Source organism: Coregonus clupeaformis, chromosome 29 (assembly GCF_020615455.1).
Source record: "Coregonus clupeaformis isolate EN_2021a chromosome 29, ASM2061545v1, whole genome shotgun sequence".
NCBI lineage: Eukaryota > Metazoa > Chordata > Actinopteri > Salmoniformes > Salmonidae > Coregonus > Coregonus clupeaformis.
Window position 1 is genome coordinate 31861450 of NC_059220.1, and position 14021 is coordinate 31875470.

A 14021-nucleotide genomic window follows, 5' to 3' on the forward strand; every position below is an offset into this window, starting at 1 on the left:
CACAGCACCTTACCTGACCAGAGGACACCTCTGCCTTTCCCATGGCCAGACTTTGGCTACTGTCAGTAACCTCAGTCTGCGGCAAGTCAGCCATTCATCCTGGCCTACTGCCAGGCCAGCCAGTCAGAGAAAGAGCTCCGACTCTCCCAAAAAGGCAGAACAGATGCCAAAGTAATTCTGCAACATGTGCTGACATTAAACATTACTGCATATTAACTTTCTATATGGATTGCAACTCAGCGTTTTTGAGAATATCCGCAAGAAGCCTAAAAAGGCTCTTTGTCTTTGCCCTGTCTGAGGACTAATTTAAGATTCTCATATTACATCTTTCCATTCCGTTAGTGAAGATATATGGGAGTAGACATTGGACTCACACAAAAAGCTTTCAGGGGAAAGACGGGAACAATTGAATGTTCCAGTTTTTCAACATCAAGGATATTGATATTATGATCTCACATTTCTACAAATGATCATGACCACTAATTTTGTTTGGATATGAAATATGAGAAACACTCAAATCTAGAACTTCAATGTAACAACATAATGACAGAGGGGAATAGCTAAACCATGAAATAATTGTAGCGCTACTTAATTATAGTGTTCTCTTCTTTGAGAAAACAAAATAAAATAAACATTTTCTTCCTATCCAGGACTAACCATTGGGTCCTGGATTCTTCTACAAACCATAATGTCAATAAGACTAAGGCAACACATTGATACATGGCCCTGTGAGGACACTGACATCAATGTAAGAGTCAGATCCAACTGTTACAGTTGACAACAAGAGTCACTGATTTCTCATTGGTAGAGTTGGAGACATTTCCAGATTTTGGTTATGACATTTATAAAACCAAATTGAGAATATATATATATATACAGCTGAAGTAGGAAGTTTACATACACCTTAGCCAAATACATTTAAACTCAGTTTTTCACAATTCCTGACATTTAATCCTAGTAAAAATTCCCTGTTTTAGGTCAGTTAGGATCACCACTATATTTTAAGAATGTGAAAAGTCAGAATAATAGTAGAGAGAATTATTTATTTTCTCTTTTATTTCTTTCATCACATTCCCAGTGGGTCAGAAGTTTACATACACACAATTACTATTTGGTAGCATTGCCTTTAAATTGTTTAACTTGGGTCAAACGTTTCGGGTAGCCTTCCACAAGCTTCCCACAATAAGTTGGGTGAATTTTGGCCCATTCCTCCTGACAGAGCTGGTGTAACTGAGTCAGGTTTGTAGGACTCCTTGCTCGCACACGCTTTTTCAGTTGTGCCCATACATTTTCTATAGAATTGAGGTCAGGGCTTTGTGATGGCCACTCCAATACCTTGACTTTGTTGTCCTTAAGCCATTTTGCTACAACTTTGGAAGTATGCTTGGGGTCATTGTCCATTTGGAAGACCCATTTGCGACCAAGCTTTAACTTCCTGAATGATGTCTTGAGATGTTGCTTCAATATATCCAAATAATTTTCCTTCCTCATGATGCCATCTATTTTGTGCACCAGTCCCTCCTGCAGCAAAGCACCCCCACAGCATGATGCTGCCACCCCCGTGCTTCACGGTTGGGATGGTGTTCTTTGGCTTGCAAGACCACCCTTTTTCCTCCAAACATAACAATGGTCGTTATGGCCAAACAGACATCAGACCAGACCAGAGGACATTTCTCCAAAAAGTACAATCTTTGTTCCAATGTGCAGTTGCAAACCGTAGTCTGTCATTTTTTTGGCGGTTTTGGAGCAGTGGCTTCTTCCTTGCTGAGCGTCCTTTGAGGTTATGTCGATATAGGACTCGCCAGACGTGTCCCCCTGCTTAAGCCAGTACATGTCCAGGCCCGTCTGAAGTTTGCTAGAGTGCATTTGGATGATCCAGAAGAGGATTGGGAGAATGTCATATGGCCAGATGAAACCAAAATATAACTTTTTGGTAAAAACTCAACTCGTCGTGTTTGGAGGACAAAGAATGCTGAGTTGCATCCAAAGAACACCATACCTACTGTGAAGCATGGGGGTGGAAACATCAAGCTTTGGGGCTGTTTTTCTGCAAAGGGACCAGGATGACTGATCCGTGTAAAGGAAAGAATGAATGGGGCCATGTATCGTGAGATTTTGAGTGAAAACCTCCTTCCATCAGCAAGGGCATTGAAGATGAAACGTGGCTGGGTCTTTCAGCATGACAATGATCCCAAACACACCGCCCGGGCAACGAAGGAGTGGCTTCATAAGAAGCATTTCAAGGTCCTGGAGTGGCCTAGCCTGTCTCCAGATCTCAACCCCATAGAAAATCTTTGGAGGGAGTTGAAAGTCCGTGTTGCCCAGCGACAGCCCCAAAACATCACTGCTCTAGAGGAGATCTGCATGGAGGAATGGGCCAAAATACCAGCAACAGTGTGTGAAAACCTTGTGAAGACTTACAGAAAACGTTTGACCTGTGTCATTGCCAACAAAGGGTATATAACAAAGTATTGAGAAACTTTTGTTATTGACCAAATACTTATTTTCCACCATAATTTGCTAATAAATTCATTAAAAATCCTACAATGTGATTTTCTGACATTTTCTTTTTCTCATTTTGTCTGTCATAGTTGACGTGTACCTATGATGAAAATTACAGGCCTCTCTCATCTTTTTAAGTGGGAGAACTTGCACAATTGGTGGCTGACTAAATACTTTTTTCCCCCACTGTAGATACATTTGTAGTTGTTTCCTCCAGCATCTTCACAAGGTCCTTTGCTGTTGTTCTGGGATTGATTTGCACTTTTCGCACCAAAGTACGTTCATCTCTAGGAGAAAGAAAGCGTCTCCTTCCTGAGTGGTATGACGGCTGCGTGGGCCCATGGTGTTTATACTTGTGTACTATTGTTTGTACAGATGAATGTGGTACCTTCAGGCGTTTGGAAATTGCTCCCAAGGATGAACCAGACTTGTGGAGGTCTACAATTATTTTTCTGAGGTCTTGGCTGATTTCTTTTGATTTTCCCATCATGTCAAGCAAAGATGCACTGAGTTTGAAGGCATGCCTTGAAATACATCCACAGGTACACATCCAATTGACTCAAATGATGTCAATTAGCCTATCAGAAGCTTCTAAAGTCATGACATCATTTTCTGGAATTTTCCAAGCTGTTTAAAGGCACAGTCAACTTAGTGTCTGCAAACTTCTGACCCACTGGAATTGTGAAACAGTGAATTATAAGTGAAATAATCTGTCTGTAACAATTGTTGGAAAAATTAATTGTGTCATGCACAAAGTACATGTCCTAACCGACTTGCCAAAACTATAGTTTGTTAACAAGAAATGTATGGAGTGGTTGAAAAACAAGTTTTAATAACTCCAACCTAAGTGTATGTAAATATATATATATACAGTACCAGTCAAAAGTTTGGACAATCATTTTTAGTATTTTCTACCAAAAAAGTGTTAAACAAATCAAAATATATTTGAGATTTGAGATTCTTCAAAGTAGTCACCCTTTGCCTTGATGACAGCTTTGCACACTCTTGGCATTCTCTCAACCAGCTTCATGAGGTAGTCACCTGGAATGCATTTCAATTAACAGATGTGCCTTGTTAAAAGTTAATTTGTAGAATTTATTTCCTTCTTAATGTGTTTGAGCCAATCAGTTGTGTTGTGACAAGGTAGGGGTGGTATACAGAAGATAACCCTATTTGGTAAAACACCAAGTCCATATTATGGCAAGAACAGCTCAAATAAGCAAAGAGACACGACAGTCTATCATTACTTTAAGACATGAAGGTCAGTCAATACGGAACATTTCAAGAACTTTGAACGTTTCTTCAAGTGCAGTCACAAAAGCCATCAAGTGCTATGATGAAACTGGCTCTCATGAGGACCGCCACAGGAAAGGAAGACCCAGAGTTACCTCTGCTGCAGAGGATAAGTTCATTAGAGTTACCAGCCTCAGAAATTGGGAATTAACTGCACCTCAGATTGCAGCCCAAATAAATGCTTCACAGAGTAACAGACACATCTCAACATCAACTGTTCAGAGGAGACTGTGTGAATCAGGCCTTCATGGTTGAATTGCTGCAAATAAACCACTACTAAAGGACACCAATAATAAGAAGAGACTTGCTTGGGCCAAGAAACACAAGCAATGGACATTAGACTGGTGGAAATCTGTCCTTTGGTCTGATGAGTCCAAATTGGAGATTTATGGTTCCAACCTCTGTGTCTTTGTGAGACGCAGAGTAGGTGAACGGATGATCTCCGCATGTGTGGTTCCCACCATGAAGCATGGAGGAGTAGGTGTGATGGTGTGGGGGTGCTTTGCTGATGACACTGTCAGTGATTTATTTAGAATTCAAGGCACACTTAACTAGCATGGCTACCACAGCATTCTGCAGCAATAAGCCATCCCATCTGGTTTGCGTGTGATTCATGATTAACGACTTATGGTATACCCGACCTAGAATACCTCACAATCAAATGCCAACCATATTATCTCCCAAGATAATTTTCCTCCGTTATAGCCACTGCCGTATCCCCTCAAGTTGATACCACGACGGCCCTCAAAGAACTTCATTGGACTTTATGCAAACTGAAAACCACATATCCTGAGGCTGTATGTATGGTAGCTGGGGATTTTAACAAAGCAAATTTGAGGACTAGGCTGCTGAAGTTCTATCTACATATTGACTGTAGTACTCGCGCTGATAAAACTCTGGACCACTGTTATTCAAACTTCCGCAAAGCTTACAAGACCCTCCCCCGCCTTCCTTTCGGCAAATCTGACTACGACTCCATTTTGCTTCTCCCTTCCTATAGAAAGAAACTGAAACAGGAAGTACCCGTGCTAAGGACTATTCAACGCTGGTTTGACCAATCGGAATCCAAACTTCAGAATTGTTTTGATCACGCGGACTGGGATATGTTCTGGGTAGCTTGCGAAAATAATTTTTATGAATACACTGATACCGTAACTGAGTATATCAGGAAGTGTATAGGAAATGTCGTACCCACTGTGACTATTAAAATCTACCCTAACCAGAAACCGTGGATAGATGGCAGCATTCGCGTGAAACTGAAAGCGCGAACCACCGCATTTAACCATGGCAAGGTGACTAGGAATATGGCAGAATACAAACAGTGTAGTTATTCACTCCGCAAGGCAATCAAACAAGCAAAACGTCAGTATAGAGACAAAGTGGAGTCGCAATTTAACGGCTCAGACACGAGACGTATGTGGCAGGGCCTACAGACAATCACGGACTACAAAAGGAAAACAAGCCACGTCGCCGAGACCGACATCTTGCTTCCGAACAAGCTAAACACCATCTCCGCCTGCTTTGAGGATAACACAGTGCCACTGACGCGGCCCGCTGCCAAGGACTGTGGGCTCTCCTTCTCCGTGGCCGACGTGAGTAAAACATTTAAACGTGTTAACCCTCGCAAGGCTGCCGGCCCAAACAGCATCCCTAGCCGCGCCCTTAGAGCATGCGCAGACCAGCTGGCTGGTGTGTTTACGGACATATTCAATCTCTCCCTATCCCAGTCTGCTGTCCCCACATGCTTCAAGATGGCCACCATTGTTCCTGTACCCAAGAAAAAAAAGGTAACTGAATTAAAACGACTATCGCCCCGTAACACTCACCTCTGTCATCATGAAGTGCTTTGAGAGACTAGTCAAGGATCATATCACCTCTACCTTACCTGCCACCCTAGACCCACTTCAATTTGCTTACCGCCCCAATAGATCCACAGACGATGCAATCGCCTTCACTCTGCACACTGCCCTATCCCATCTGGACAAGAGGAATATCTATATAAGAATGCTGTTCATCGACTATAGCTCAGCATTCAACACCATAGTACCTACCAAGCTCATCATTAAGCTCGAGGCCCTGGGTCTGAACCCCGCCCTGTGCAACTGGGTCCAGGACTTCCTGACGGGCCGCCCCCAGGTGGTGAAGGTAGGAAACAACCCCTCCACTTCGCTGATCCTCAACACTGGGGCCCCACAAGGGTGCGTGCTCAGCCCACTCCTGTACTCCCTGTTCACCCATGACTGCGTGGCCAAGCACGCCTCCAACTCAATCGTCAAGTTTGCAGACGACACAACAGTAGTAGGGCTTGATTACCAACAATGATGAGACAGCCTACAGGGAGGAGGTGAGGGCTCTGGGAGTGTGGTACCAGGAAAATAACCTCTCACTCAACGTCATCAAAATAAAGGAGATGATCGTGGACTGAAGGAAACAACAGAGGGTGCACCCCCCTATCCATATCGACGGGACTGCAGTGGAGAAGGTGGAAAGCTTCAAGTTCCTTGGTGTACACCAGGGTTCTTCAATTCCGGTCCTGGAGGGCCGAAACACTTCTGTTTTTTATTTCTACCTGGTAGTTAATTGCACTCACCTGGTGTCCCAGGTCTGAATTAGCCCCTGATTAGAAGGAGAGGATGAAAAACAGAGGTGTTTCGGCCCTCCAGGACCGGAATTGAAGAACGCTGGTGTACACATTACTGACAAACTGAAATGGACCACCCACACAGACAGTGTGGTGAAGAAGGCGCAACAGAGCCTCTTCAACCTCAGGAGGCTAAAGACATTTGGCTTGGCACCTAAAACCCTCACAAACTTTTACAGATGCACAACTGAGAGCATCCTGTCGGGCTGTATCACCGCCTGATATGGCAACTGCACCGCCCGCAACCGCAAGGCTCTCCAGAGGGTGGTGCGGTCTGCACAACACATTACCGGGGGCAAACTACCCGCCCTCCAGGACACCTACAGCACCCGATGTCACAGGAAGGCCAAAAAGATAATCAAGAACATCAACCACCCGAGCCACTGCCTGTTCACCCCGCTATCATCCAGAAGGCGAGGTCAGTACAGGTTGATCAAAGCTGGGACCGAGAGACTGAAAAACAGCTTCTATCTCAAGACTGTCAGACTGTTAAACAGACATCACTAGCACATTAGAGGCTGCTGCCTATAGACATAGACTAGAAATCACTGGCCACTTTAAGAAATGGAACACCAGCCACTTTAATAATGTTTTAATATCTTGCATTACTCATCTCATATGTATATACTGTATTCTATACTATTCTACGGTACCTTAAGTCACTTAATAATGTTTACATATCTGCATTACTCATCTCATATTTATATACTGTATTCTATACTATTCTACTGTATCTTAGTCTATACCGCTCTAACATCGCTTATCCATATATGTATATATTCTTAATTAATTCCTTACTTAGATTTGTGTGTATTGGGTATATGTTGTGAAATTGTTAGATAGAAGCACAAGCATTTCGCTACACCCGCAATAACATCTGCTAAACATGATTTGATTTGCGCATAGTTGGACTATCATTTGTTTTTCAACGGGACAATGACCCAAAACACACCTCCAGGCTGTGTAAGGGCTATTTGACCAAGAAGGAGAGTGATGGAGTGTTGTATCAGATGACCTGGCCTCCACAATCACCCGACCTCAACCCAATTGAGATGGTTTGGGATGAGTTGGACCGCAGAGTGAAGGAAAAGCAGCCAACAAGTGCTTAGTATATGTGGGAACTCCTTCAAGACTGTTGGAAAAGCAATCCAGGTGACTACCTCATGAAGCTGGTTGAGAGAATGCCAAGAGTATGCAAAGCTGTCATCAAGGCAAATGGTGGCTACTTAATCTCAAATATATTTGTATTTGTTTAACACTTTTTGGGTTACTACATGATTCCATATGTGTTATTTCATAGTTTTGATGTCTTCACTAATATTCTACAATGTAGAAAATAGTCAAAATAAAGAAAAACCCTTGAATGAGTAGGTGTGTCCAAACTTTTGACTGGTACTGTATACCAAGATGGACTAAATGTCATTAAATTGTAATTATCCTGAAATAACTTATAGAATAGGACTCCTAGAATGGGGCATCATATTACATCACAGAGCAAGATAAGAGGTGCAGGCAGAAGCATCATGCCCAGGGGCACGTGCCCTCTCAGATTTGTCATGTAAAAAAAAAAATTCAGACGTAAATGTAAATTGATACACTCCTTTACACATTTATTTTGGGATCCATCCCTGTAAACGTTGTTTGCCTAATGTGGAGAAGGACCGTCTCATTTCAAGCAAGCGCATTTCCATCCACGTTCACTTTCCTCGCTGACTCTCCTCGATTAACTTTGACAATTTTCAAAAGGAGGCGAGAGAGGATGGAGGAGAGAGGATGCAGGAGGTGAGCAAATCTCATTGATAAAAGGCCAGTGTATAGCAGAGACGGAAGAGGAAGCGAGAGGACATTTCCGGCTCCCTCATTTTTTCTGTTTCAATCATAGAGAACGATAGAGGGCTCTAGTAGTTTTAGCATGGGCAACGCCATTGAGGGCTTCCACCATTAATGTGGTCAATTTGGTGGGACTTCCAACTTTATTGGTTGATCCCTCCTGATGACTCTGTTGGAGTCATGTCCAACCGGGTCATCAGGAGGGATCAGCTAATCATTTAGAAGAAAATGGACTACTTCAACATGGAGATAGCCTCAATGGCGCTGCCATTGGGAACTATATAGGGATGCTATCATTCTCTATAGAAGGGTTAGCTGACAATGTCACGAAAGCAATACGCGCGCTTCATTCGGGCAGAAATCTGCGAGTTGTTGTGATTCTGGATGGCTAGATAGCTACCAACAATGACAAGAAACTGCCATGTGGGGAATTGTGATTTGTTTTAGATAGTTTCATCTTGTTCTTGATACCATGTCTTGTTTTGAGGTGTTTTGACTGATGTCATGTCAACGCTACTATGGTAAAAATTCGCTAGCTAGCTAACCAACAACTGTAATGATGTATTTCAGAAACCAACCCATCTATTGTTTCAATGGAAGTCTGAACTAAGTAGACCAGACCCAGCTGCTATTGCATTAGAGTCTATGGGAGAGCACGCCCCTTAAGTAGATCGGAACTGACCATTTTTTAAATGGTAAATGGCCTGAGTTGACGATCTTCACAGAGTAAGAGTATAATATCCACCATCTTTGTTGTAGACTAGAGTGACACGCTGCACGCACATACACTACATGACCAAAAGTATGTGGACACCTTCTCGTCGAACATCTCATTCCAAAATCATGGGCATTAATATGGAGTTGGTCACCCCTTTGCTGCTAGAACAGCCTCTACTCTTCTGGGAAGGCTTTCCACTAGATGTTGGAACATTGCTGCGGGGACTTGCTTCCATTCAGCCACAAGAGCATTAGTGAGGTTGGGCATTGATGTTGGGCGATTAGGCCTGGCTCGCAGTAGGTGTTTCAATTTATCCCAAAGGTGTTCGATAGGGTTGAGGTCAGGGCTCTGTGCAGGCCAGTCAAGATCTTCCACACTGATCTTGACAAACCATTTCTGTATAGACCTCGCTTTGTGCACAGGGGCATTGTCATGCTGAAATAGGAAAAGTCCTTCCCCAAACTGTTGCCACAAAGTTGGAAACACAGAATCATCTAGAATGTCATTGTATGCTGTGGCGTTAAGATTTCCCTTCACTGGAACTAAGGGCCCTAGCCCGAACAATGAATAACAGCCCCGGATAATTATTCCTCCTCCACCAACCATTACAGTTGGCACTATGCATTGGGGCAGGTAGTGTTCTCCTGGCATCCGTCAGATGGTGAAGCGTGATTCATCACTCCAGAGAACGCGTTTCCCCTACACCACTCCAGCTGACGCTTGGCATTGCACATGGTGATCTTAGGCTTGTGTGCGGCTGCTCGGCCATGGAAACCCATTTCATGAAGCTCCCGACGAACAGTTCTTGTGCTGACGTTGCTTTCAGAGGCAGTTTGGAACTCGGTAGTGAGTGTTGCAAATGAGGACAGAGAATTTTTACGCACAGCGTGCTTCAGCACTCGGCGGTCCCATTCTGTGAGCTTGTGTGGCCTACCACTTCGCGGTTGAGTCGTTGTTGCTCCTAAGTGTTTCCACTTCACAATAACAGCACTTACAGTTGACAGGGGCAGCTCTAGCAGGGCAGAAATTTTACAATCTGACTTGTTGGAAAGGTGGCATCCTATGATGGTGCGACGTTGAAAGTCACTGAGCTCTTCCGTGAGGCCATTCTACTGCCATTGTGTGTCTATGGAGATTGCATGGCTGCGCGCTCGATTCTTTACACCTGTCAGCAACAGGTGTGGCTGAAATAGCTGAATCCACTAATTTGAAGGGGTGTCCACATACCTTTTTATATATAGTGTAGTTTGATTTTAGCTGCCGGTGAATGTGATGGGCAGAACTAACAAGAGGTATGTTTGTAAATTAATTTGATATTGATAGCCTATTGATTCCTTCTTGATGAATAAATAAAACTAAAATGTTTTGTTGTTTCTCTGTAATTCTATCCAGGTAGCAAGCAATGTTATGAAGTTGGCTTTAGCCAGTTAGCATCTATAAATGGGCTCCCAATCTCCCAACCTCATAACGAGCTTCCAATAATCAATTTCAGGCTATCAATCAAGTTTGAGCTAGCTTGTCTAGCTAGCCTAACTATCTTAGCTGGCAATTGCATGCCTGCAGGCAAGGTTGCTAGACTTTAAAAAAGCAAGCAATTACTAAATGTACTGAATAAGACTCAGATTCCTTTCAATCGTTTACCCATATTTTAGCAAAGATGCAGACTGGGGCTGGGGAAATGTAACCACTGAAATTCATAGACCGAGCTATGCATGCAAAGATTGACAGATATTTAGAGTGTTCTTTTCAAAACTCTAATGACAAATAGATGCACAATTGACTAAAATTGATTTCATTCTTGGGTTGTGATACTATATACCCATGTGGCAGTTGTACTAAAGGCATAAAAGTTCTTAAAGAATCAATGTCCATAATTTATTAAAATGACAATTGAACAGGTAAAGAGGTAGTATGCTTAGATAATCTACGCAGAAAAATATAAACTTTTTTACATAAAATGAGGCATAATGATTATGTCTCTAGATTCCAGGAAAAAGCTGTTTCAGGTGTTTGAAAAATGCAATATTCACCCGACCACCCCCTACAACATGTACTTTGTGCCCTCAGATTTTTGGGGTGCATGATGCCCCTGGGTGCAGGGCAAGTCAAATCAAGTAAAACACACAACTGGGTATCATTTTATGAATCATAGTGTACAATGCATTAGAATTGTTTCCATGTCATGGTTCTCACACAATAAATCCCCTAAATCCTAAACCCTGTAGGCTTATATCAAACAACTAGAGAGAGAGAGAGAAGGGTGGGGGGGTATGTGAAAAGGGCAGGAGGGATAGAGCGGGAGGGAGGCACATTTACCTTGAGCTTCAACTGAGGCGAATAACACTGCAATGAAAGCCGACACGGCCAATGACAGCCTTATCTTCATTTTTAGACGTTATGGGTCAGCAGCACATGAATGAATCTGAGGAGAGAGTTGTGTTCAAACCCATTAAGTTTAGCTTTGGGAAGAGAATGGGCAAAAAGTCACGAGCCCTTGAAAGGGAATAGATTAAATTGGCGTGACTGAAGAGGCATTTGCCAGCGGAGGAATTTACTGAACCCACTGTCTGGGTAAATGTGGTTTAAAGGAGTGAAGAAAGTAATAACCTATCTTTTGTCACCTCATGCACCGTGGTCTCAAGAATTATCATCAATTTTTATCAACTCTATTCATTATTAACCATTAGTAAAAAACGAATTTGTTCACATACTTTTAATAAATAATTAAATCATAATTCGACCTGTCATATAGGCTAGACATTGAAAACGTTTTAGAATTTAATCAAAAGCAAACATGCTTGGAATATCAGAAATAGGCTACTGGTCCTAAAGGTTGTGCGCCCCGCCTAGTGGCACAAGAGCTCATACGGGCCTACTGCAACTGGAAGGACATTTCATTCAGTTATCCCATTTGGCTCCTAAGACCCTCAGAAGTGGCCCTTATATATCCTATCATGAATGTCAACTTAATATACATCAGGCCCATAGATATCTTAAAAAACGATGTAATATAAATAACTTTAGCCAAAACAATTTGCCTATTAGCAAATTTTACTAATGATCAACTAATTTATTTGTTACTTTGACTAGGCTATACTAATTCGATGCTCATACACTAATACAGTATACTTCTTGATTCCACACAGATGTACCGTCATAATCCAACATATATGTTCCTTTATGGAAAAAATACAGGCTGAAGAATTAACCAAGCACAAACAGAAAAAAAGATCACCTGTCTGGCAGTTATTCGCAGAAAAGGAATTAAATCAGTCCTTGCGTTAGTAAAAGCGCATAAATATAGCACATACAGCTAAGCACAATGTTTTATTAATTGAAAACCATTTATTTTGTATAAATCTTATATTATTTCTAACCCACAGCAGAATAGAAGAAAATAAAATATGTTGCTCACCTGATCAATCTTGACAGAATAAAATCAAAAAATGTAACTGCACCCGCCTTGAAGACTCCCCCTCTAGAAACTAATAGAGCACTTTCAGGAGCTCTGGGTGGACCCTTCTCTCCTCTAGCTGGCTACTGGAAGCTCCAACAGCATGTGTCCCAGAAAGAAAGCCTCTTTCCAAGTGGGAAGAATCTTTCCACAATCTGCTACTTAATAGGGGGCTGTCCCCAACTCTCATTTTACCATAAGCTCTTACGAAACTCCACTGGTAAACCTTGCCATGGTTTGATATATGAAACATCCCCCAAAGTGGGAATACACTTCTGGAAACTGCATTCTTTTCTGCATTAAATATGGCATATCTTATGAGTTTGATGTGCCTAACGGGCAACCGTGCAGAAATTAAAATGTAGGCTATATATATATATATATATATATATATATAGTCAAAAAGGTGCCTACTATATATTTATATTTCATTTTAACTATTTGTTCAATCAATAAAAATCTGTTGAATTTACTATCCAACGATCCGTTTGTGGATTTTCTTGTGGATCTCTTGATGCGCTCGCCCAGGCAACTTTTACACATAAAACATTTGAGTAAACCAATTTGAGCCACCGATGATAAAACACAGTAACACAGTCCTATATTTAATGACAATTACAAATAATAAAATATATAACTTATTTAGTACCATTTCGCTTGATTAAGTCATTACAGGTCAGGTAGGCCATGTAAACAGCCTTGAACAGTTTTGGTATCATTGAGGCCGTGTCACCTTTAATTGTAAAGGTTCTGAATGGATCATAGTTGAGAAGAAATTGTTAGTCCAGACAGTTTCCTCAAACCAAATCTAGATTCCGTCACTCATTTCATGGTCAATGAGGCCCTCTAGTGTTTAAAAGTAGGACATACATCTAGGGCGGCACAGACAGTCAACCATGTGCGGAAGTGACCATTAGGCTATAGGCCCTGGGGCTTTTATCCCATAGAATGGTTCATGTATTGGTTCATGTGCACAATCACAGCTAAAAACAGAATTGTCATATACAAAGCTTTTTATATACAGTACCAGTCAAAAGTTTAAACACCTACTCATTCAAGGGTTTTTCTTTATTTTGACTATTTTCTACATTGTAGAATAATAGTGAAGACATCAAAACTATGAAATAACACATATGGAATCCTGTAGTAACCAAAATTGTTAAACAAATCTAAATATATTTTATATTTGAGATTCTACAAAGTAGCCACCCTTTGCCTTGCAGTCTTGGCATTCTCTCAACCAGCTTCATGAGGTAGTCACCTGGAACGCATTTCAATTAACAGGTGCGCCTTCTTAAATGTTAATTTGTGGAATTTCTTTCCTTCTTAATGTGTTTGAGCCAATCAGCTGTGTTGTAACAAGGTAGGGGTGGTATACAGAAGATAGCTCTACTTGGTAAAAGACCAAGTCCATATTATGGTAAGAACAGCTCAAATAAGCAAAGACAAACAACAGTCCATCATTACTTTAAGACATGAAGGTCAGTCAATACGGAACATTTCAAGAACTTTGAAAGTTTCTTCAAGTGCAGTCGCAAAAGCCATCAAGTGCTAAGATGAAACTGGCTCTCATGAGGACCGCC

General features: G+C 41.8%; 1 protein-coding gene across 3 annotated transcripts in view; it reads right to left on the reverse strand.

Annotated features, from left to right (window-relative positions):
• LOC121545037 (collagen alpha-1(XII) chain-like) overlaps positions 1-12577 on the reverse strand; it is an 85509-nt gene extending 72932 nt beyond the window's left edge. The window contains exons 1-2 of one of the 3 annotated variants that reach the window (XM_041855386.2): positions 12400-12576; positions 11301-11406 (exon numbers count right to left, since the gene is read on the reverse strand). In XM_041855386.2, coding sequence (XP_041711320.2) covers positions 11301-11370 — 70 coding nt within the window. In that variant the 5' untranslated portion in view covers positions 11371-11406; positions 12400-12576. Of the gene's footprint in view, positions 1-11300; positions 11407-12399 lie in introns of all 3 variants that reach the window. The other 2 variants (XM_045209160.1, XM_045209159.1) reach the window with 2 other exon arrangements.
• Positions 12578-14021: the final 1444 nt, after the last annotated feature.